The following is a 24,905-nucleotide window of genomic DNA, read 5'->3' as shown; positions in this document are numbered from 1 at the left end:
ATTCAATGTCAAAGGTTTAAATTTAACAATTAACAATTATACATGGTAAAGAGCTATCTGAGGTTAAGTGGTATTTTTACACTTTGTTTTTGGTAGCTTAACTTCCTGAACATTGTTTTGAGGATGAAGACTAATTTAAAAGTCTTTTTTATTCAAAACTTTTTTTCTATTTTAACTGAAGGCCAGTATACATAAACCTCTGCTACAATGCTATACCTATACCTTTAATTTATAGCATTCTGTTTATAAAGTTAAATTGTTGGCTAAATATAGGATAAAAATATTTTGTTTCTTTTAAAATTTATTTTATAGTTTATGAAAATGAGTTTTAAAAATATTTCAATAATATGTAATCAATACTATTTTCAAATTTGCTATAAGACCAGTGTTTGTCTGTTGTGTGTTCTTAGCCCATTTGGTGGGGTATCTTAAAACATTACATAAGCATATGATATAGTTAACAATATTCAAAAATAAGCCATTTTCTACATGTTGAGAACATTTTGAATAAACACCGTAATCTAACCAATCATGCTGTAATAAAGATGTTAGAAAATGTTGAAATTATGATGAGCTTTCAAAGTTTAAAATGATTACTTCCAAAACAGCATGTTTCAGGGTCAAAGAATTAATTCAGGGTCAAAAAATTAATGTGCTGGTCACATTAATTTGTGGCATGTTAGCAATTAATGTTTGTCTTAATTTAGTCCTTATTAGGATCTTACTTTAGACTTTATGTAAATTCCACATAAAGCCGCTCTGTCTAGTAGAGTAGCTACTAATCACATGTGACTCTTGAAGTCTTAAAAACGTGGCTAGTCTGGATTGAGATGTGCTTTAAATGTAAAATAAAAATACACACCAGACTTTGAAAACTTGGTGCAAAAAAGGAAATTCATTAATAATTTTTATATTGATCACATGTTGAAATAATATCTGGTATATATTAAATAAAATATATTGTTAAAAATTAACTTCACGTGCTTCATTTGCTTCTTTAATGTGGCTACTAGAAAAAATTTAAATACATAAGTGGTACTCATTTGTGGCTCTTACTATATTTCCATTGGACAGTACCAGCAGACAATATAGAACTGAAGCAGTTATGCCCCTAAAACTCTTAAAGCCTACATGATACAGATTTGCACACTTGGCTTATCTGATGGCTATCAGTTTTCCAATTTACTTTGCTCCTCTCGGGACAGGTTAAAATTTAGCTGTTTGAATATTTGTGCAATATGTTCATTATTGGATTTGAGTTTTTACCAAACATCAAAACAGACAAAAATTCTAATTGTCACATTTTAAATTTATAACCTTTAACAACTATAAAGCTATAAATCACACCTTCAACCATTATCATGAAGCCAACAGGGGCTCCAAGGGAGGAGGAATATCTGCTGTCTTGTTTTGATTGGTTGGTTAACAGAATTACATGACTGTTTATTTGTTCCTGTCTTCACAGAAACAAGCTGTTCCCTGAGTCAGTCATCAGAAATATTATGTATCAAATATTGCAGGGGCTGGCATTTATCCATAAACATGGTAGGTTTGAATTTCCTTTCCCTGCCTCTTTAGATTACTGTCAAGGTCATACACAGGAATTATATATAAGCAGTTAGATAATGTTATACTGAATAACTACAAATTTGGAGTATGGGGCTACACACCCTGACATTTTCATTTTAAAAACTTAGAATTTCTGGGGGCACCTGGGTGGCTCAGTTGGTTAAGCGACTGCCTTCGGCTCAGGTCATGATCCTGGAGTCCCTGGATTGAGTCCCGCATCGGGCTCCCTGCTCAGCAGGGAGTCTGCTTCTCCCTCTGACCCTCCCGACCCTCCCCCCTCTCATGTGCTCTCTCTCTCAGTCTCTCTCTCTCAAATAAATAAATAAAATCTTTAAAAAAAAAAACTTAGAATTTCTGTAATTCTCTATAATGCAATTTCTGTAATCTATAACTGTCTTCCTCTATAGCAGAATTTGTTAACACTTTGACCATCAGCCTTTACTCTCAGTTATCATAAACCCATCCTACAACCTCATTCCCTGATTTTACCATGGAAATGAAAACAAAACAAACAAAATGCCCTTCTTTTGAAAAAGATCGGAATGCTTTGATCACATGACCACTTATTAACATTTAAATAGTTTAAAGCACCAGTGCTATGGTATTTTATAGTTTTCTTAGTATGTACCTTTAGTTGTTTCTATTCTTTGAGTGGAATTAAATAAAGTGCTTATTCCTATTTTTATGAATTTCTTATTTATGTGATCCACACTTCTAGTTTTTTATGTATCTATCAAACCAAAATAACTTGTCCAAAAAGTTAACGTGATTATTATGAAAATTTTTGGCAAACATTTGTCTAGAATCCCTAGATGTTTAGATATTAAATTGGAAGAGTTTGTGCCAGACCACTGCTGCATTATGAACAGAGGCAGTTGGAAATCACCATCGTTAGCGTCCTTTCATATTTCATCCCATATTTTATATTTTCTCCTTTTCCCTTTAACTGTCATGGGAAATAATTTATTTTCTAAAAATGCTATTTATCGTTTATTCCATACAAGCATTGTCAGAACATTCCTGAATCCCACTTTTTTTGTCCTTTAAAAGTCTAAAGCCTAATTAAGGAGGGCACGAGATGTGATGAGCACTGGGTGTTACATGCAACTGATGAATTATTGAACTCTACGTCTGAAACTAATGATGTACTAGATGTTGGCTAACTGAATTTAAATTAAAAAAAAAAAAAAGAAAGAAGATGTTAAAAATAAAAAGTCTACAGCCTATGATAATATACTACAATCCATTGATAAAAGTCAGTCATTTATTAATTACATGGAAACAAAGGATATATGCTATTTTAATTGTTCATAATGGATTTCCAATCTTCAACCCATTTTTAAACACTGGCCAGCATGGTAACTCATGATATTTGCCTGAGTTCATTTATGCCAGTAGAAACAAGTGTGGTATGGAAAAATCAAAAGTATTATGACTTATTTGACTTTTGGAAACAGCTTTGTGATTTATTGATATTTTTTAGGCTAGTAATAAAACTGATTTCTATTCCTTGGATATAGATGAACTACCAGCAACTTCAGAGCATAAGTGGTTGAAGGAAGAAGTTAGTTAAAAGTTGCTGTTAAAAGTAAATAATACGAATAATGTACAGTTGGTTATACAAGTGATGACAGTGATTTGGGACACCAGACTCCAAAAACAATAGACATTTTTACAAAGGCTACATTATTCTTGCTATAGTGGATAAGATCTCAGATGTAATACTTTGAGTAAATATTTTTAAAATAGTAGCTGTCAAAAAAAAAAGACTAATATTTTAGTTAAGATAGGACCAAGTTACCGATATATTTATATTAGTGAGAATGGGGAAAATCTCAACTGTACAAATATGCAATTGGTTTCATTTTGTACGATTTTATGGATTATGTCGCTTTACTCACCACGACATGTGCTCCTGTTCCTGTCTTCATGTTACGGAAGTGCAGTGTATTTCCCTTGAAAGTTCATGAAATGGATCTCAACAACTAGTTTGAGTAAGAAGTGCCAGATAAGGGACGCCTGGGTGGCTCAGTTGGTTAAGCAACTGCCTTCAGCTCAGGTCATGATCCTGGAGTCCCTGGATCGAGTCCCGCATGGCATTGGGCTCCCGGCTCAGCTGGGAGTCTGCTTCTCCCTCTGACCCTCCTCCCTCTCATGCTATCTGTCTCTCATTCTCTCTCTCTCTCAAATAAATAAATAAAATCTTAAAAAAAAAAAAATCAAAAGAAGTGCCAGATAAACTGAGTGCAAAACTGTTGTAGATGTCACAAACGTAGAGCCCACACTGGTTAGAAGGAATCAAAAAGCTCAGGCTTAAAATTTGGCTTAAAAAGTTTAGGCTACAGCTACATGAAAGTCCCCTCACGATGATCACCTACAACGGATGACCAGGCCCCTTCTGGATTCTCCCACCTTGCAAGATCATTAGAAAACAGGCCATCTGTTTACCAGCCAGTGAGCTTTAGATCCCCCTTAGAAATGTACGAAGAGGGCTTTCATGTTCTTCTTCTTGCTGGGTTTTCTGCCTCATTTTCATTGACCTGCCTCTTAGCTTCAGTAAACACTTATTTTACATACTGAATTGGTAAGTAACCATGATAATTATTGGGTTTTTCAATAAAGCAGCTACCAGGGGAGAACTGAGCTGTTAAATAAAATAATTGTAAATGAAAGAATTGGCTAAAATGTGTGCAATTCCATTTTTGTTTAATGGACTTTTCAAATAAGTGACATAAGCCTGATTATGCAGCTTTCTTCAAGCTTTCATTAGGCTCCTTCGCTCCCGGCCTCTACCTCCTCATTTACTACACAATAGTGACCATAATATCTCCTTAAAGTTGTGCAAATTACTGGAGATAATCCTAATGCAGCAGTATCTAGCCCAAGTGCTTGAACTTCCTGGATTCACAAATAGAAATGTGTTAAGTGGGTATTTTTAATGACCTCATATACTGTGTGAACTTTCTTATCAAATTATTTTGAAAGCAGGGTCCCTACCTCCATCACTTTTTAGACAAGAAATACAGATTTTTCCCCCCTAAGTTCACATCCCTAATTACAACAGAGAGGATCGGTTATATTTTGTTGAGAAGTCAAATGTGTTTAAACATAATGCTCAATTACTGTTTTTCCTCTCTCTGTTACCAAGGTTTTTTTCATAGGGATATGAAACCAGAAAACTTGCTTTGTATGGGTCCAGAACTTGTAAAAATTGCTGATTTTGGACTTGCCAGAGAATTAAGATCACAGCCACCATATACTGATTATGTATCTACCAGATGGTGAGTAGTTTTATGCAACTCTGTAGAGGTAGAAGTAGGTCTATGTTGAAGTTTTACTACAGTGGATTGTTACATAGCTTTCTGGAGGTTCCATTTTGAGTATTTAAAACAAAATATAGAACTGAATTTTGCATTCTGTGGAGAACACAGAAGTGAAGGAAACAGAAAAACAATCTGTCTCCTGCCACTTACATGACATCCAAAATACAAATAAGCAAGATGTTTAAACTTTGTTTTTACTAACAGAAAGACATACATGTGTTCATCAAAAGACATGTAATAGTCCCAAACTGCAAACTACCCAAATGTCCAACACATGCAGCATAATATATTTACCCAGTGAGATGCTTTACAGCAATGAGAACAAAAGTCTACACCTACATGCAACAATATGATTGAGTCTCACAGATACAATGAGGAGAGCAAAAGGCCAAACAGAAAAAAAGTGCATATGGTATGATTCCATTTCTACAAAGTGCAAAAATAGAGAAAACTAATCTCTGCTGTTAGAAGTCAGGGTAGCCGTTACTTGAGTAGTGACTGCAAGAGTGCAGGAGAGGGGCCTCCTGGGATGCTGATAACACCCAGTTACTTGATCTTGGCACTGGGTGAATGGGTGTATTCTATTTGTGACAAGTCATCAAGCTGTCCTCTTACAATATGTGCATTTTTCTGCATGTGTATTACATTCCAACAAAAACAAGAATATTTGTATATCAGGTGGTGATACATTATTATGGAGAAGAATAAAATATGGAAAGTGACAGGGAGTGGGGGGGGCTGGGGGAGGGAAAGGGCATGCTGCTATTTTAAATAGAGGGTCTTGCTGAGAAGGAGATGCCAAGGCAAGAAGGAGCTTTCAGGCAGAGAAAATGCTGAGTGTAGAGGCCTTGAGAGAGGAAAGCCATGTGTGAATTCTGCAGAGAGCAGAATAAATCAGGAGGGCTGTAGTAGGAAATGGGGCTGGAGAGTTAATGGAGGGCAAGATCTCAGGTCCTTACAGGTCATCATAAGGACTGTGGTGAACTGGGGAGCCCCTACAGGATGTTGAGAAGAGGTGCAATGTGATCTGCCAGATCTTAAAAGTATCACTCTCACTGCAATGTTAAAAATAGATTTTAGAAAAGCAAGGGAAGAAGCAGGGAGACCAGGTAGGAGACTGTTACACAATAATTCTGGCAGGAAATGACAGTGACTTGGATCTGGTGGTTGTGGAGGTGGTATCTTTAAAGTAGAGCAACCATGATTTCCTGATGAATCAGATGTGGGGTATAAGATAAAGGAGTCAAAGATTCTAAGGGGGGTTTCGTTTTGTTTTGTTTTGTTTCTTGAGGAACTGGAAGGATGGTGTCAGCACTAACTGAGATGGGGAATACTGGGGAGCTTTTGTGGGGGAAGAAGCACAGTTCCGTTTTTGGTTGAGTATCTATTTTCAACTGGGTAAATTTAGATGCTATACTGAAATGGAATGCAATTAAGAAGACTTGTTTTCAACATCTAAACTTGGCAAGACATTCGAAACTATTAATCTTATCTCATAAAAGTATCAAAACATAGTAACAAGTATTGGCAAGGATGCAGAGAAACTGGATCCATCATACATCTCTGGGGTGAATGTAAAATGGCACAGAAGAGTCAACAGTTCCTCTGGTTAAGCATATAGTTACCATGGGATCTGGAATTCCATACCTTGGTATATGTGCCCCAGAGAAAGGAAAACACACATCCACATAAAAAACTTATACATGAATGTTCAGAACAGCATTACTTACAATAGCCAAAAATTGGAAACAAGCCAAATGCCCATCCACTGATGAATAGATAACTAAAGTATGCTATAGCCATATAATGGAATATTATTTGGCAGTAAAAAGAATGAAGTACTGATAGGTGCTACAACTTGGATGAACCTAGAAAACATGTTAAGTGAAAGAAGCCAGTCCACAAGGACTGGATAGAATATGGTTCCACTGGTATGAAGTACACACAATAGACAAATCTCTAGAGACAGAAAGTAGACTAGCGCTGGGGATACAGGGATATTGGAGAGGTGTGAGGTTTCTTTTGGGGGCAATGAAAATGTTCAAAATTGATTGTGATAATGGATTACACACTCCACAAATATATTTAAAGCCCTTGAGTCATACACTTTTAAACGGATGAGTTGTATGTTATTCTAATTATATCTCAATAAACCTGTCAAAGAAAGGTACTCAGAATAGAAGCAAAAAGACAATACTGTGAAATATTTGGGCTGATAAATCTACACATTTCAATGTGAAAAAAAAAAGTTAGAATTGAGAATATTTTCCACCAGCTACCTTTGCTCTCATAAATAGGGTATTTTTGGGGCGCCTGGGTGGCTCAGTCATTAAGCGTCTGCCTTTGGCTCAGGTCATGATCCTAGGGTCCTGGGATCGAGCCCTGCATCGGGCTCCCTGCTCCGCGGGAAGCCTGCTTCTCTCCCACTCCCCCTGCTTGTGTTCCCTCTCACTCTCTGTCAAATAAATAAATAAAATCTTTAAAATAAATAAATAAATAAATAAATAAATAAATAAATAGGGTCTTTTTCTCCATTAAAGATATTGTCAGTTGGGGGAACTGAGTCCACTGAAGGAATCAGCACTTTCAATCTGATAAGTAAAAAGAAGAAGAAAACCCCACTACTTAGGGATAGTGTTTGTTAATCTCTTGTTTTCTATCCTTCATATACATATATCATGGATATAATGCTTTGTAAAATTATACAACCGTTCTCATTCAGAGTATCTCTGCTTCTGTTCAGAGCTCCCCCCGCAACCCTGTCTTATAGTACTTATTTCCATATTTATTCATTTGAGTTCCTAACTTAGGCCACTTGGACATTTCATTTATATTTGTCTCCAACTCCACCGTTTGTGGTCAGGGAAAATGTGTTACATCCGATTGAGCCCCCAACACGCTGTGCAAATGTGGGACACATAGAAGGCACTTAATACTGGTTCCTTGATTGAAATGTATGACCAAACCCCACCGCCTCTCTATCTTTCCAACTCCAACCAAAATGGCCTGTTCTGTTTTTTGTTTTGTTTTCTATTTTCATAGGTATCGTGCCCCTGAAGTTTTATTAAGATCTTCGGTTTATAGCTCTCCCATTGATGTGTGGGCTGTTGGGAGCATAATGGCTGAACTATATACATTAAGACCACTTTTCCCAGGGACAAGTGAGGTCGATGAAATATTTAAGATTTGCCAAGTTTTAGGGACTCCCAAAAAAGTGAGTATTCTTGTCCTTAAGTTATTATAACTTTTGATTATTTATAACTTTTACCTAGCTATCTGATATTTTTGTTTTCAAATAGGCTTACGCTTTAATGGTTATTTTTCTTATCTTTTTTTTTTTTTTAATTGGGTGGGATGAGAAGCCAGAATCCCTACAAGACTGAAGAAAAAAGGGTTCTTGCCTTTAAGAACTTAAGGGAACATTCTCTATATTTAGAATTTTGTATATTTAACTTTGGGTTGATGACCAGCTGATGACCTCGTAGCCATCCTTGCTTAGACTCTTTCCCACTTGCTCTAGGAATGTTCATTGGCATCAACTCTTGAATCCCAGGTGTCCTGGGCCATTTCCTCTTAACCTTTCCTGTTTCCTTTTACATACCTCTGCCATGGATATTTGATTCCTTGAACTGAATACTTCTCATTAACTACTGCATTCAGCCAGACCTTACTTTCTGATATGTACTTAATAAGTACGTATAATTACATCCTAATTATGTTAGTATGTGCCTTGTAGTTAAAATTAGACAAGTAAACATAGTTATTAAAGCTTCATGTAATTTGTTATTTCCTAGCTATATGCAGTTTTTAACAGTGGATGCAATGTCTAACATAATGAGGGTCTTTGTAATGATCAGCTGCTTTGTATACACCATTTGTGCTTATTTATTCAAAGTCAGCTGGGTATCATCATCAAGATCCAAAAAATGGACAAGAGTTTAATATTCTTTCTATACTATTTATAGCACTGAGTTGTATATGTGGTCTGGTATTTCATTCTGCTTATATGAATCAACACTAAAATTTTCACCACCAGTGATTTTTATATTATACCCATGTTTTTAAATTGATTACTAAATTGATTACATTTTCTTTTTGTTCTTCCGTCCCACCCACTTATATATTCCTTAAACAGAGTGACTGGCCAGAAGGGTACCAGCTTGCATCCTCTATGAACTTCCGTTTTCCCCAGTGTGTTCCTACAAACTTAAAAACTCTTATTCCCAATGCCAGTAATGAAGCTATTCAGCTTATGACTGAAATGTTGAATTGGGATCCAAAGAAGCGACCAACAGCAAGTCAGGTAAGATGAATCTCCCTGGTAGAGTGGTTTTTTCTTTCTCTCTCTTTTTTTTTTTTTTTGCTTTTGAGATTTTACAATACCCCAAGAATATTTTCATTTACAAAGCAAGTCTGTTCTCAACCAGGGTTTTACCAACCTGTAAGTAAGCCTCAAAGCGTGAGGCATCCAATATGTAATGAATTCATTTCTAGGCCTATAACATCCCTGGGAGAATTGAGAAAACAGCCACTCCGATGATTTTCTGTGTCTTGTGGTTCAAATGAGGTTGAGGCTGCAAGGAATTAATTCCTTTAATGATAAAAATTCAGGCATGTGACAGCTAATTAGGACGAAACTTGTCACTGGTAGTAAAAGGGCATCTCTTCAGTTGTGCAACATAGGAGACTTTCTATGCCTACCTATGGTTTAGAGGTGGGTTCTTGTTCACTCCACGCAAGGGCATCACGCCTCCACAGGACTGGAGTATTGTTCACTCTCCAGCTCCCACAAGAGGCCAGCAGGTGGCACCCTTGCTCAGCTGCTTTGTGACCAGCCCTTAGACATCTACAGATACTCAGGTCATGATCCCAGGGTCCTGGGATTGAGCCCCGCATCGGGCTCCCTACTTGGCGGGAAGCCTGCTTCTCCCTTGTGTTCCCTCTCTCGCTGTGTCTCTCTCTGTCAAATAAATAAATAAAATCTTAAAAAAAAAAAAAGAGTAGACAGAGAACCCGACTTGCAGAAGCTGTAAGTCAGCCGTAGGTAAACATGGCATCACAAATTGGGGGGAGGGGACTGTCACTGGCACAATTAGTTAATTCTCAGGAAAAAAGTAAATTTAGGTTATTTCTTACCATACTTTTCAAGTAAATCACAGAAGGTTTAAAAAGTAAGAAGGACGAACTAAACTATTGAGAACTAAAGAAAAGTATAGGTGAGTAATCTCAAGCTAAGAAATAGATGAGTATAAAAGTAACAGAAGAAACCACAAAGGGAAAACTCAGATTTTTTTTTTTCATCATGATAAGTGCACTCCTCAGGCCCCATCGCCTATTTCCCCCATACTCCCACCTATCTCACCTGTGGTAACCATCAGTTTGTTCTCTGTAGGGAAAACTCAGATTTGATCACACAAAAATTAAATTTTTTTCTCTTATAAAAATCTTTTTATTTTTAAAGATTTTATTTATTATTTATTTAACAGACACAGCAAGAGAGGAAACACAAGCAGAGGGAGTGGGAGAGGGAGAAGCAGGCTTCCTGTGAGCAGGGAGCCTGATGTGGGGCTCAATCCCAGGACTCTGGGATCATGACCTGAGCCGAAGGCAGACGCTTAACGATTGAGCCACCCAGGCGCCCCTTCTCTTATAAAAATTTTAAGGTTGGAAGACAAACAGCAAGAGTTCTTTTTAACAAATGAGACAGTATATTTTCTAATGTTTCTAAATATTTGTTAACTTTTGTAATAAAAATATAATAAAAGTCTTTAACTCTTACATAAAGAAGAAAAGTGGGCATGAGACATTTAAAAAAATCAGAAAAAGAAATTAAAATTACCAAAAAATATTTTTTTAATGTGCAGCCATTGTTCATTATGGTAAATGCAAAAACAACAACAACAACAAGAAACCAACAAAAAACAGCTGAAAGGCTATTTCTCTAAGTAATGGAAAATAGTTTTGCAATGTAGTATATCAAGAACATTGAAAACATTCATAAAGTTGGATAAAGATTTATGCCCACAGATGTTCAAAGCTAATTAAAAACTGCCCATTGGAGGTATAAACCTAATGTTCTAGGGAACATTTAAAGTATATATATCCTTAATATAGACTATTTTGCCCCCATTAAAAATAGAATTTTTAAAATAAAGTAACCATTTTGGAGAATTCTCAAGCCCAAATGCTAAGTTTAAAAGTAGGCTAGAATATTATACACACAATATGATTTTATTTAAATATGTATATATATTAATTTACATGACTAGAAAGAAGTACAAAAAAGCAAAACATCAAAATGTGAGCAATAGTTTTCTCCTGGTGTTCACATTGGGGATTATTTTAATTTCTTCTTGAGAACTTTCCATACATCCTTATTCTATGCAATGATCAAATATTCCCCGAATAAACACGAAAAAACAAATTCTTTCTTAAAGACTCACACCTCTTCTTGAAGGATGGTAACTGATATCTTAAAGAGGAAGAATTGTTATAGATGAAGCCTTGAAATTGCAAATCACATTTATAAAGGTTCTAGCTCCAAAATATAGTACGTTTTTAATTTAGGAGTATTGGCATACTAATTAATAGGACTTAATTAAGAAGTTGAGGGCTTTCTGTGCATCAGGTACTGATGTATTTAAATTGCCTGTATTTGTAGAGCTCCACTTAGCAATATCAGTGTAATTAACACATACGTCGGTTGTGGTAGGGGACATCTCAGAATAAAGATTCTTCCTACCTCTGCGGAAATATACCTCCCTGCCCTTACCCTCTTTCTTGTCCACTATTTCATCGTCCTGCTTTTTAGTGGAAGCTGGGGACCGAGTTAGGGAGAGGTGAATTTATAGGATACGGGAGCCATGTACAGAGCTACTTCTGTCCCTCCAAAAACTGCCCTTGCATACCTGAGAAGTTAACTGTGGGTCAGAGATGTGTTCACACATCGGTGGGTACCGGCTTAGGGCAGGATGTGCAGGGTAATAGGGCTTGGCTACCTTAAGGTGCCCTCCCAACCTCCCCCCCTCCATACACACAAACCGCAGAACTGGGAACTCTCCTCCTTAATCCAGGCATATGATTACTGGTAAAGGGATCAGCATCCACAGCTGAGCTGCACAGAAGGCTTCAGACATTCTCTAGACCAATTTTCATCAACCTCGACACTTGTGACATTTGGATCGGATCATTCTTTGTTGTGAGGACCATCCTGTTATCGTAGGATGTTTAGCAGCATCCCTGGCAACATGCCTAGATGCCAGTCACACCTCCCACCCCCAGGTTGTGACAATAAAAATGATGTCTCCAGAGGGGACAGATCGCTCCCAGTGGAGAACCACTACTGTAGACTGTGTCACCCGTCAGTCATCAGGCCTCCCCTCCAGCCCCCCACCTCCATGCAGCAGCAGCTACTGGTTGACTGATACAGTTAACCAGTGATAATGATAAAAATGATCAGTGATCATTTTTTATTATTTTTATATTTTCTTCCCATAAATATCTTCTCTTTGCTGGTATATTGCTATAATAAGCTCTAACACATATATATTTGTAATCTCCTTTCTTAGAATTATTTTTATTGCTAGTAGGTATGTAGCTATCCTTAGGCTAAGAGTAGCCCTGAATTTTATATAATGTTCAAGTTAATCATTTAAAATGAACTCCATAAAAGGTTTTCTTAACTCATTTCCTAATGGATGGACTCTAAACCATGATCAGTACCTAGCATTTTAGTTTGAATTAATCACATCAAATTTAGCCCATGTTTATAAGCTAGGTTTTGTTTTCATACAGAATCTTTAAATACAACAGTTGCTTTGCCTGGACGTTACACATGAGTTTTACATTCTTCCTACTATGTTGTACCTATTTTTTAAAAGAAATTTATGTCCTAAATCATTATTTCCTGGTTACCTTTTTGAAGGTACCACATAAGGGGAAAACTGGACGCTTTCTAAGTCTTTGAAGCTGATCTAGGCTAGTGCTGTACGCCGAGCCCACTGCTAGTCAGTCGTTTGTGTGCAATAAATTCAGGCGCAACCATTTTAATAAGCATTTCTTATTTCCATGCTTTTGTAGGCATTGAAACACCCGTATTTTCAAGTTGGTCAAGTATTAGGCCCTTCCTCACATCATCTGGAATCGAAACAATCTTTAAATAAGCAGGTGCAACCACTAGAATCAAAGCCATCTTTAGGGGATCTAGAATCTAAGCCTCTGCCGGACATAAACGATCAGACGGTCAGACAGCCCCAGCCGAAAAACCGCCACCAGCCACTGCAGTCCATCCAGCCTCCACAGAACACGAGTGTCCATCCAGTGCCAAAGCAGCCGGGTCAACAGAAAGAGCCACAAACACTGTTTCCAAGTATCGTCAGAAACATGCCAACCGTAAGTAGCCCGTAACGGCACTTTAGATGCAATAGTTTGGCTCAGTTAGGATTTTATTTTCTAGGCGTTCCTAAAAATGCGGGGGAAGATATAAAAGACTATTTATGTTACAGTCCCTGCTTCCTTTGGCAGGAGCTTAGCAAGAGATAACCTAAAATTTTCATATGGGTTATAAAAAGAAAAACAGCCAAAATGAATGCAATAAAGTTTGGATGCTACATACTTTCTTTAACAGTTACTTAAATGCAGAAGAACTCAAAGAATTTAATAGAATCTGGGACTCAAGAGAGCTGATCCTAAATCTTAAGGATTTTAACATTAATTTAATACTGTTTTTAAATACTAATGAACATGAACAGAATGGGTTTTTTAAGTATCAGGCATAGTCTAAGACTTTCTCTTCCTACTTTTGTTCAGTTCAGGGAGCTTGTCAGGGGCCATATTAGCTGTCTCCTCAAAATGTATACTCACAAATGCATTTGCATGGTGGGCATTTTAAGGACTGAGAGATCTCAACAAATACTGTCTAATTCCTTATCCATTCCTGCCATCCTTATATAAGCAAGCCCTGCTCCCAATAGCACTAATCCTATCCTACCATACTATTAATTACCTGGTTCTTATGTGTATTGTTTATTATTTGGCTCTTCCTATAGAATGTAGGCTCCGTGAGGTCAGGGATGTTTGTCTGTTTATCAGTACAGGCCCTGAACCCAGAATGGTGCCTGGCACATGGCTGAATTCTCAGTTTATCTGTTGAACAAATGAATTAATAGTTCATACTACAACTAGGAGTCTATATCATCTAGGGGCATTTCTTTATTTTTTTTATAAGATTTATTTATTTTAGAGAGAGAGAGAGAGCACATGAGCAGGAAGGGCAGAGGGAGAGAGAATCTCAGATTCCACACTGAGTGTGGAACCCAACACAGGCTCAATCCCACAACCGTGAGATCACTACCTGAACCCATACCAAGAGTTGGACGCTTAACCAACTGCACCACCCAGGCGTCCCCTCTTTGGGACATTTCTGACTGTTCAGAAGTTCTTTCTTATACTGAGCTAAAAATCTGGTTTTCTGTAGCTTTTTTTTTTTTTTTAAAGATTTTATTTATTTATTTGAGAGAGAGAACACGCAAGCATGAGGGAGAGGAAGAGGGAGAAGCAGACACCCCACTGAGCAGGGAGCCCAATGCGGAGCTCGATCCCAGAACCCTGAGATCATGACCTGAGCCACACAAGCACTCCTTCTGTAGCTTTTATAAAAGTTAATTACTCTTCAAGAAAGGAAGCCATTCAGATATTTGAAAATAGCCCTTATATTACCTGTCCTCTTCTCTAGGAGAAACATCCCCAGATCCCTCACACTTCACACATGACATCATTCACCAATGACTGAGTAATCCTTGATTCCTGTGTAGGAAGGAGACTTTGAGTCCCCTGCTTCCCATTTAGCATGAGGCTGCCAGAACTAGAGGCAAACCACGGGCAGGGAGTATAAACCATGGTAAATCACCTCCAACATTCCAGAACCATATGTGTTCTCATGTCACCAAAGATTATATTTTTGTTTTTTTGTTTTTTTCTTGGAAGGCACATCAAATGTTGACTCATACTGAGAGGAAAAGAAAAGAAATGAATATTTATTGAGTATCTACTAAGTGCCATGTACTATGCTAAGGCCTTGTATGCATTCACTAAGTTAAAGTACCCAGTATCCTAGCACTAAATTTTTAGATAGCTAATAGGTTCCAGAGATGGGATTAAATATTCTGTCAACTAAAATTCCTAAGTCTATTTTTTACAAGTGCTTTTGCTAAATCACATATTCTTTACTTCTTTCTTGTGCATTTGATCTCTAGGATTCAAAAAATCGCAAGACCTTACTTTTACCTCTCCAGTTTCTAAATTATTTTTGTCTTGTCAGTTTCACCATTCTGCCTAGCATGTCACTAACTATGCATTGGTTTAGTTGTTCAGTTGCTTTTTTTCTCCTGTACCTTCATGATGAACAGAATGGCAATGAGCCCTTGGGCAGGCCACTAGGACCTTCTTGTAGGATGACTCTGATCCACTGAGAGTACTCTTGGTCAGACTATTGAACAATGTATTTCATCTGCTTGGGCTGCTATAACAAAATACCAGGGGCTGGGTGGCTTTAAGCCAGAAATTTATTTTCTAGATGCTGGGGAGTCCAAGATCAGAGTGTTAGCCAATTTGATTCCTAGTGAGGGCCTTCTTCCCGGTTTGTAGAAAGTGCCTTCTCGCTTTGTCCTCCCATGGCAGAGAGAGAAAGCAAGCTCTCCGGAGTCTCTTTCATGAGGGCACTAAGCCCATCATGAGGGTCTCATCCTCATGACCTTGTCTAATCTCTAGTTACCTCCCAAAGGCCCCTTGTCCAAATACCATCACATTAGACACAGGGTATAAATTTGGGGGGAGGGGCGTACAAATTTCAACATATACATTTTGGGGGGAAATAAACATTGAGTCCGTAACAGTACTGACCCACATTTGTTGTCCTTTCATCACTTCACTTCACCGATAGCCCCAAAGACTCTGCCCCCTACTTTGTTGAAGGCCACAGAGACCACGTGTATTCATTGTTTTTTATAAAAAATGGTGGCCTATACTATCTACCCACATTTTTTCCCTCGGTGCTCAAACTTTCCCTTTAATAACTGATTCTAGAATCTTTGCCCTCATCCTATACCAAACGTATTAAAGTGGAGTTTGCGAAAATCCACCTTCTACTTTATACACATTATTTATATTTGCCCTTTTCCCATCTTCTCAGACATAGAAGACTACTTGATATTACTGACATTGCTCAGCAGCATAGAGCATTAGCACCCTAAAAAAACAATTCAGCTGAAACTCAGCTACATATAACCCTTGATTAGCTCTACTATCTGGGATCTTAGATCGTTTTATTCTTCTTACTCTAGAGTTAGTTCTCCCTGGCGAAGAAAACAGCGGTCTAACAGAGGTTGGCAAACACCATTTCTGCCATCAGCTGCCACTAAGACCCACGGGCTCCAAGCAATAGCATATCCATTCTTTAAACATCTTCTTGCCCCAAACACAGCTGCGTTTGCTTCCAAATTCCCTGGTTTTCAATTGCCTTTGGATTTTTCAGTTTACGTACCCCAGACCGCCCCAGATCGATTTGAATAAAACCCCGGTCTGGTCCAGGCCAGGTCTTCTTCCTCATTCCTTATTTTTATCAACGGAGCCACCATCCTGACACAAGCAGGCTGAAACCTTCAAAGTCATCCCTGCCCTTCCTTGTCTGCATCCATTAGGATTACATTCTGTGACTTATGACGGAGACCTGACCACGGAGGTCAAACAATAACGGGTTGTTTTCTGACACAACAAGAAGTCAGGTGGTGGGCCAAACCAGGGCTGGTGCAGATTGTAGAAGGAACCAGACTGCTTCTGTCCTCCTGTCCTGCCATGCTTAGTGGGTGACTTTCATTCCTGTGGCCACCAGATGGCTGCCACTCCTCTGGGGTGGCTTCTGCATTCTAGAAGAGGAGTGAAAGCCACTGGCATGCCAAGGGAGTCCAAAAATAGCTCTCCTGGAAGTCCCTCCAGTAAACTTACACCGACAACTCATTGGCTAGATCGTGTCACACGGCTACATACAGCCGCGAAGGAGGCCGAGATTTCAGGTATTTTAAGTAGGCATATTGCTGCACAGCACCAAGTCTATTAGTAAGAAGACAGGAAGAATGGCTACTGAGTGGACACCTCACAGGGTGTGCCACACTGGCCTCTGACCTCTGTTCAGGGAGATGCGAAGTCCAGGCCTTTTATTCCTTGTTAAGAGCAAATGTATTCTTTCATGAGCATTCCAGTATAACTGCAAAGGCCTCCTATCTGAAGAGCCTGGCCTTCTAGAATGCTACCTTTATCTTCCCACTTTTTATCTCAAAGACATCCGATGTTCTTCACTGCCCATGGGAGAGCTGCAACTCGTTAGACAGACACACTAAAGGCCTTCAAACGCCGGCACCAGTCTGTCTTCGCAACCCTATCCTCCACTACTTCTAGTAGCAACCATCTGCTTTGATAAGCTAGGTCCACACTTTCTTGCTGGAACAAACTTTGGCACTTTTCTTTCTTTTTTTTTTTTAAGTAGGCTCCATGCCCAGGATGGAGCCCAACATGGGGCTCGAACTCACAACCCTGAGATCAAGACCTGAGCTGAGCTGAGAGTCAGACGTTAACTGACTGAGCCACCCACGCTCTTTTCTACTAAAAGTCGTACTCTGTATATTTCCTCTTCCAAACTCTGGAACAACAACAATAATAGTAATAACTGTACCACCTAACCTTAGTAACTCCTGTTATGTGTTAGGCCTTATCCTAAGGACTTTCAAGGTATTTTACTATTAAATTCAGAAACACTAATTAGAGAAATACTGCTTATCTCCATTTGAGGAGGAGGAAACCAAGGCTCTGAGAAGTTAATTCAATTGCCCAAAGAGACACAGTCACACATGACAGTTTTCCAAATTATACATCAGTGAGGTGTCAATTCTGATCCTCACCCCAACCCAAACCCAGAGATCTCTCCTCCCTCTGAACTCCTATCATATTTTAACGTGGGCTACCTGTTTTTGTTAGTACTTTCCAATGTGTATATATGTATCTTCTTAACTATATGGAAGGCTCCTTGAGAATGGGCCCTGTTAGTACCAAGTAGAATAGCTTGTGCATAAAAGGCAGTCAGCAAACGATTACACATGATGACAACAACCGATCTCCCACCACAGAAGCCAAATGGCGCACTGGGTCATAAGAGTTCAAGGAGGCGCTGGGGTCAGACTCTGTTCAAGTCTGGAGATAGCTGGGAAGAGTTGGAGGACTGTGACCTTGGAGCCTCCCATTCCAAGAAGCCAAGCATGAGCGTATTCAAAGAAAAGAGGAAAAAAGATTCTCCATTTCGGTAAGATTTCACATTCCAGGAAAATATATTTTTATCATCCATCAACTTTATATTACTCATTATACATAAATGAATGAAGGTGTTAAAAGACAGTAAGTAGCTTACTATTGTTTTCTTCCACACACCCCAGATCTCTACGCATACCTCTGGGAAGGTAAGATTCTTGACTTCTCGCAGTAATGATTCTCAGTATTAATGGCTGAGTGTTGTGTGTGTGTGTTGGGCGGCGGGGGGGGGGGGTTCTTGTGAAGTTTTCAGTGTGCCCTACTGAATTATGATCACCATCATTCCCATTTGAAATCCGCATGCCTATTTGAAGAAAAGCAAAGCACAATCTACAAAGGTAATGGTTTCCTCTGATGGTGTTCAGATTCACTAATTTGTTTGCTATTCTAAACTTTTTTGATCATTTCCTAAACTTTTTCTGGAAGTTTCGTATCTCCAGCAGTCCCTTTTCTTTCATAAGTTAAGTCATCATTAGTGCACTATTCAACTTTGAAGTGAGGGTGGGTTAAATCTTATGAAAAAAAGCTTGGAAAAATATTGTCTTCCTTTTTCTCTTTGGAACAAAAGAAGAGGGAGAAAAATATTGGCAGGAGGCAGGGCATTTTATCTAATAGCTGTCTGGCATTTACTTTGGGACACACATGTCTCTGAAGGTACATGGAAGATTCTGTTAGGAGGACTTATGCTTGGATAATTCTTAGTCAATAGGTTTCCAGGTCCTCAAGTTCCATAGGTACTCTTCCCTAAAGTACACGAACTTGAGAACAAACATGCTTAACCCCCCTCCCACTTTATGCCAGAAAGTCACACTCTCAGCGTTTTCAAATCTGGAGTGGCATAAAGGCCTAACAACCTTTGAGATGCCAAACAAAGGGAGAAGTCAGAAGACTGCCACCTTCAGCTCAGAAGGCTTTGCTGTCCTATACGTATTTCTCTTACGGGAAAAAGAAAAAAAAACCCACATTAGAAATAGGGTATTTTAGCCTGTGTTGGAAAGCACAGGGATTCAGAACCACTAAAGCACCAGAGCCTAATGATGCTTATTCTTTTAAATGTACTAGAATGTTCTGTGAAACTGTTTTTTTTCAAAACCTATGGATATATGTTGTACATAATTTTTTGAAGATTCAGTGTTTGTGGAATAAAGTGGTTAAAACTTTATCAAGTCATACCATGAAATACTCCAATTATAGTTAATCCTCATATTTCATCTTAAAATTATTTACTGTTTTCTATCTACTATTAAGAAACAAGAAATAAAATGATTTAATTTATGATAAAAAATTATAGATGTTAACTTAAAGATAATATAGAGAGCTATGTAGTTGCTTTTTTAAAACAAATAATTCTTTGTATCTGCATTGGTGTACTATGTAGATGACTTGAAAACTTTTTTTTTTAAACCCATTTCATCCTAATTCCAGCTGAATTTTATCATGTGTTTTTAGGTGGAAGAGATTTATTTATTTATTTATTTATTTTTAAAGGAACCAGGGCTCCTTTTTTTTTTTTTAAGATTTTATTTATTTATTTGAGAGAGAGAGGATGAGAGACAGAGAGCACGAGAGGGAAGAGGGTCAGAGGGAGAAGCAGACCCCCTGCTGAGCAGGGAGCCCGATGCGGGACTCAATCCCAGGACTCCAGGATCATGACCCGAGCCGAAGGCAGTCGCTTAACCAACTGAGCCACCCAGGCACCCGGTGGAAGAGATTTAAATCAAAATCTATAGTTAAAATCAAGTTTGTAGTCCATATACTTAAATTCTGGCAAGGGAACAACTGGTAAATGTCTTTAATATCATTTATTCCTTTTCTCCTGAAATTCTTTAGAAAAACTGTATGACAATGAATTCTTAATGTTTATTTCTTCCATTTTTATTTTTTAGTATCTTCAAATGGCTTTATACAATTTAGACATATAATTATTATTATTATTAATATACTTCCATATATTAAGCACCTACCTAAATTTTAATTTATAATCTTCATACTTCAGTAAAAATAGCGTAGCACAGAATACTGAGAGTCAGATAGGTTGGATAAACAGGTTGCCTAAAGTCAGGTGAGGCCTAATTCAAAACTGTCTAGATCTCTGCCTCTCTTCTGTCCCGCACTATTTCTTAAGCAATAGGAGCCCAAATACTTGGTGGACTGAATGCACTCTGCTATGCTTTGCTGTTTCGCAGGCAGCCTAGGCTGCCTCGTAAAGAATACAACAGACCAAATACTAAAATGTAAAACTTTCACTTATTAGATTGTCTTTTTTTTTAGCGAACAAAACAAAAGCAAGATATTTATACTTATACTTGTATGCATGCCCGGTAGACAGTTACCAAATACCTAGACGGTATTAAGCAAAGGTATGAACAGGATGTAGTCTGTCTTCATCCCATCAAATGTACAGCAGTGGAAATAACACCTTCAAGTCAGTATAACACAAGATCAGAGAGTGTATTAGGTTCTGCTAATAAAGGAGCTCTAAGGAGCTCAAGAGTTCTGCTTATGGGCAGATCACTTTGAGGAGGAGAGCAAAGTCTTTTTGGAATGAGCCATTTTGAAAACCAGTAGGATTCTGGCAGTTGGTAGGACTACAGTGGGCTGAGGGAGAGGGAAAGAAGCCAGAAATGGGTGGGGCTCTTTCTAATGGAAGGGTCCCACCTGTGTCGAGGACTACCCCAGAGCAGGTGGGGGTAGCAAGAAGTCCAAAGGGCCAACCAAGTCAGTGTCGGTCTCTGAGGGGGTCCCAGGCAACCTTACTGATCAGACATTACTTTCATAGGTGAATGTGGCTATGATTATCTTCCCTTTCACCGTGTCACCCTCCACTCATAAATCCACAACTGTAGCTGTGGCCGGAAAGCTAGAAACATTATACACAGGCAATTTGCTCCTCAGTTATAAAGCTTTCTGTCACATAACGTCTAGTATTAAAAATGATTGTGTGGACAGCCCAATATCTGTTGGGGGAGAAGTTGTCATTTAGCATCCCTATCAGCAAAAGGACTCTGATGGAAACCATTTAAGTGAGCTGACCTTGCCCTTGAAAAGATGAGCAGGGGGTGGGTGAGAACACAGTAGCTGTCATCTTCACATTTTTTCACATTGTAATGCCGCCTTCTGTTGACTTTTAAGGCTTCCAGAGTCCATACCCTCAGGCTCCAACCCCTCGGCGGCAGGGGAAAATAAGAGCTTACCTGCTGCTTTTTCCCTAAAATCTGATTCTGAACTGTCAACTGCCTCAACAGCCAAACAGTACTACTTGAAGCAATCAAGATACCTTCCAGGTAAGCAGAGAAAATAAAATGTTTGCTGCCAACTAGAGTAGAGGTCAGGCTCAAGTGCCTTGGAATCTTTGCAGGAAGGGCACCCTAAGACAAAAAGCATAATCACGGTGCTCTTTACTGGCTCAGCCCGGTCACTACTTGTTCCCAAGGACTTTTCTGAGTCTCCTGCTTCTGTGAAGTCTGCTCAAGAAATGCCTTGTCAAAAATCAAGATGAGAATAGGCTTCCAAAAAATACCACTCTCGCCCACCAAAGCTATGCCTGTAAGTGTTAAATTTTGTTAAAATAATTCTGCACCCCCATTACACCGTTTCATAAAACGTGAGATTTTACAGTGTCCTAAATGATCTGGATTATGGTTTTGAAAGATCATGGTGGGTAGAGCATACTAGGCGCTCAAGAGGGGCAAGGAGGCTGGTGGAGAGCCCACTGCGTATGTCTGGATAGAGAGGGTAATGGCTTGCTCCAGAGTGGTGAATGTGGAGACAGAAATGGGTAAAATCTCAGCGTATTTCAATAGTGGGAAGATAGGACTTGCTGATAGATCAGCATGGATAATGGTAAAGAACAGAAGGAATTAGTGTTGGGTTCTGCGTTTTTGACTTGGCGATGACTGGGGGGAATGGTGGTAACTTTAGCTGAGAAAGGGAAGATTAGGAGAGGACAGGAGGTGTGGAAGTGGAGAAACGGGAGTTGAGGTTGGGATGCCTAGCAAACATCTGAGTTGCTCTATCTAGGACGACTGATGGTGGGGAGTTTATGTTGTGCCTGTAAGCAGCATTTTCTCCTCAAAATCCACTTTAAAAAGTTTAAATTCAATGGAGTCTAAAAGGAAATCAATTTTTAAGTGACTGTGTATCTATACAGATCTATCTTTAGTCCAAAAAGAGGGAGAGATGAAGTTTTTCTTTTGTGAGCATGGCCGTTTACAGCTTTCTGAACATAGTAAACAGGCCACTGGGTTCACATGAGGAAGTATCCAGAAGCAGGCCGTGGTTTTTATCTCCCAGGAGTTTGTTTGGGAAGGAGGAATAAGGAAGACAAGAGACAAGGTTGAAACTGGACTGTTAGCAAGAGGTTGCTGCATGACATTTTTCTGTATACCTTTTAGGCAACCATTTAAATTTCAGTTCTAGGAATCCAGTAGAGATCCATTCCTACTGTCAATAATTGAAAGGAAAAAATGAAATTACAGAAGTCTTTAGAAATGAACAGGAGAGAAATAGGAGGCACAGCAGCTGCACAGGTTCAGCCACACATGTTGAAGAAGTTGAAGTAACAGGGAGAAGGGAGAACAAAGCCAGGCTTCTGGACTGCACTTCTCTGCTGAGTAGTAAGAAGGAAGATACTGTCCTGTCCAAGGTAGACTGAAGAGATTGGCATGAAGTTATCCAGGAAGGAGCTAAAACTATAATCCTGGGTATTTGGAGATCTGTGGATTCAGTGTTTGTTTTGTTTTAGCCTTTAGAGAGAAGGTGACCCAGCTGGTCCTTAGTGGATGAGCAGCATGTCTCTGTGCAGATGGAAGGGCAAGACATTGTGGGACCCCTGGATAGGATACACATTCATTTGAGGAGGCTGTTGATTCCTTTGTTTTATTCATTCACTCAGTAATACATATTAAGCACTTAATACGTGCAAGGTACTTAATGATCTAGGCATTGAGATATCTATGTAGCACTGAACAAGACACACAAGGTCCCTGCTCTCCAGGAGCTTCCATTCTAGTGGACAGAGAAAAGGCAAATTCACAGGTGGTGATGAGTGTTGTGGAAGCAGAGAGACGACCTGGAGTGTGGCTGCGGGGGGGCACTCCCCCATCCCCTCACCTTTGACCTGATACCAGAAGGATGAGGAGGAGGCAGCCAAGTGGGGAGCTGAGAGAAGAGGTTTTAGGTGGAGGGAACGACACTGGCTTGAGAAGTAGATCAACAGGCTGCAGATCTGGAGCTTAAAGAGTTTAGGGGAGAGAAACCAAAGGGGAGGAGGGGGAAAGCCCGCAGGGTTCAGATGATGCAGCACCTTGAGGGCAGGGGAAGGAATCTGGGGTTCTTTCCAGGTCTGACGGAGGCCTTTGAAGGAACCTCAGGAGGTAAGTGACACATGACACATGCATGAAAAAGACTCTGTGTAAAGGATGGATTGCAGCAGGGCAAGGCTGGATGCAGGGAGGCCAGCTGGAAGTGACCGGAGTCCTCCAGGGGAAAGATGATGATGACCTAGAGGGAGCTGGGCTCTTGATAGATTTTGGAAGTGGACCTGCTGATAGATGTTGGTAGAAAATAAGGGAAAAGCGAGTTTGGAGCTTGAATCCGAGCTGGATGGTGGTGCCATGCTCTGAGTTGGGGAAGACTGGGGGGGAACAGGATTGGGTGGGAAAGAGGTGGACAGTCCTGTGCGTGGGCTGTTCTATTTGAGATGCTTGTGAAACATGTCAGTGTGGAGAGGCCACGTGGGCGGAAGGAGGGAAGAGCCAGGAACGCTGAGGAGGGACCAGGGCCAAGGAGAACAGATGTAGGAGTCCTCAGCGACTCCCAGACAGTATTTAAGTCCATGGATTGAATAGGATCACCTCCAGAGAGATTGTGAGCGGCAGACGAGGAGGAGCTGAGAAAGAGGAAAGGAAGGAGCCTGGCAGATGAGGGGGAGACCAGGCACAGGTGGTTTCCAGAGGCCAAGGGAGAGTTTACCTGAAAGAGTTTACTGCTGAGCAGTTATAAGAAGGGAGAGAAATGCCTGATAAAATTTGTCAGTGGAGAAGTTCCTGATGACCCTGGGAGTTCAGTTTCAGTCTGGAATGGTGAGGGAGAACTAGGCTGGAGTGGGTTGAAAAGTGATGAGAAGTGAGAAGTTAGCGACTGAACAGGCAGACTACTCTTAGGAGACGTTGTGCTGTGAAGAGGAGCTTAGAAACAGAGCCATACTGGAGCGGGCTCGGAGCACATCAGTGGTAGGGATTCTGGGTCTTTGGAGCTCGTCCACATATGGACAGGAATGATCGCCTACAGAAGGAGGGATTAGTCATGCAGGAGGGGAGGTGGATGCCTGAGGGAGTGAAGTCCTTAGGAAGGTGAGGAGAGTTGGAATTAAGACGATAAGAGATGGGGGGCACTTTTGAGGAAAGCAGCAAAGACACTTCCCTTGTAATCTCGATCTAGATACCTGTAGGTTTGTAAATATTTGTGTTCATACTATGAGGGAGTTCTGATCTGACTGCAAAAGCAGGGATGTAGCAAAGTTCCCAAAACACAGATTCATGGGGGATACTTTTCCCTGTTTAAAAAAAAAAAAAAAAAAAAAAAAGGCAGCAAATTGATATTTTCTTATCTGTACAAGGGAGCCCTCTGGTGGTGGGAAAGGCAACTGTAAATTTTTGT

At 39.5% G+C, this 24,905-nt stretch overlaps 1 protein-coding gene across 1 annotated transcript in view; it reads left to right on the top strand.

Annotated features, from left to right (window-relative positions):
* Window positions 1–24,905, top strand: part of MAK (male germ cell associated kinase) — a 47,145-nt gene that overhangs the window by 10,462 nt on the left and 11,778 nt on the right. The window contains exons 4-10 of the mRNA XM_036071090.2: window positions 1,466–1,545; window positions 4,718–4,850; window positions 7,935–8,106; window positions 9,028–9,195; window positions 12,972–13,283; window positions 18,068–18,240; window positions 21,378–21,529. Of these exons, the coding sequence (XP_035926983.1) occupies window positions 1,466–1,545; window positions 4,718–4,850; window positions 7,935–8,106; window positions 9,028–9,195; window positions 12,972–13,283; window positions 18,068–18,240; window positions 21,378–21,529 (1,190 nt within the window). The remainder of the gene's footprint in view (window positions 1–1,465; window positions 1,546–4,717; window positions 4,851–7,934; window positions 8,107–9,027; window positions 9,196–12,971; window positions 13,284–18,067; window positions 18,241–21,377; window positions 21,530–24,905) is intronic.

This window comes from Halichoerus grypus, chromosome 9 (assembly GCF_964656455.1).
Source record: "Halichoerus grypus chromosome 9, mHalGry1.hap1.1, whole genome shotgun sequence".
Lineage (NCBI taxonomy): Eukaryota > Metazoa > Chordata > Mammalia > Carnivora > Phocidae > Halichoerus > Halichoerus grypus.
Note: the sequence above shows the minus strand (reverse complement) of the source record. Positions and strands in the feature narration are given on the sequence as shown.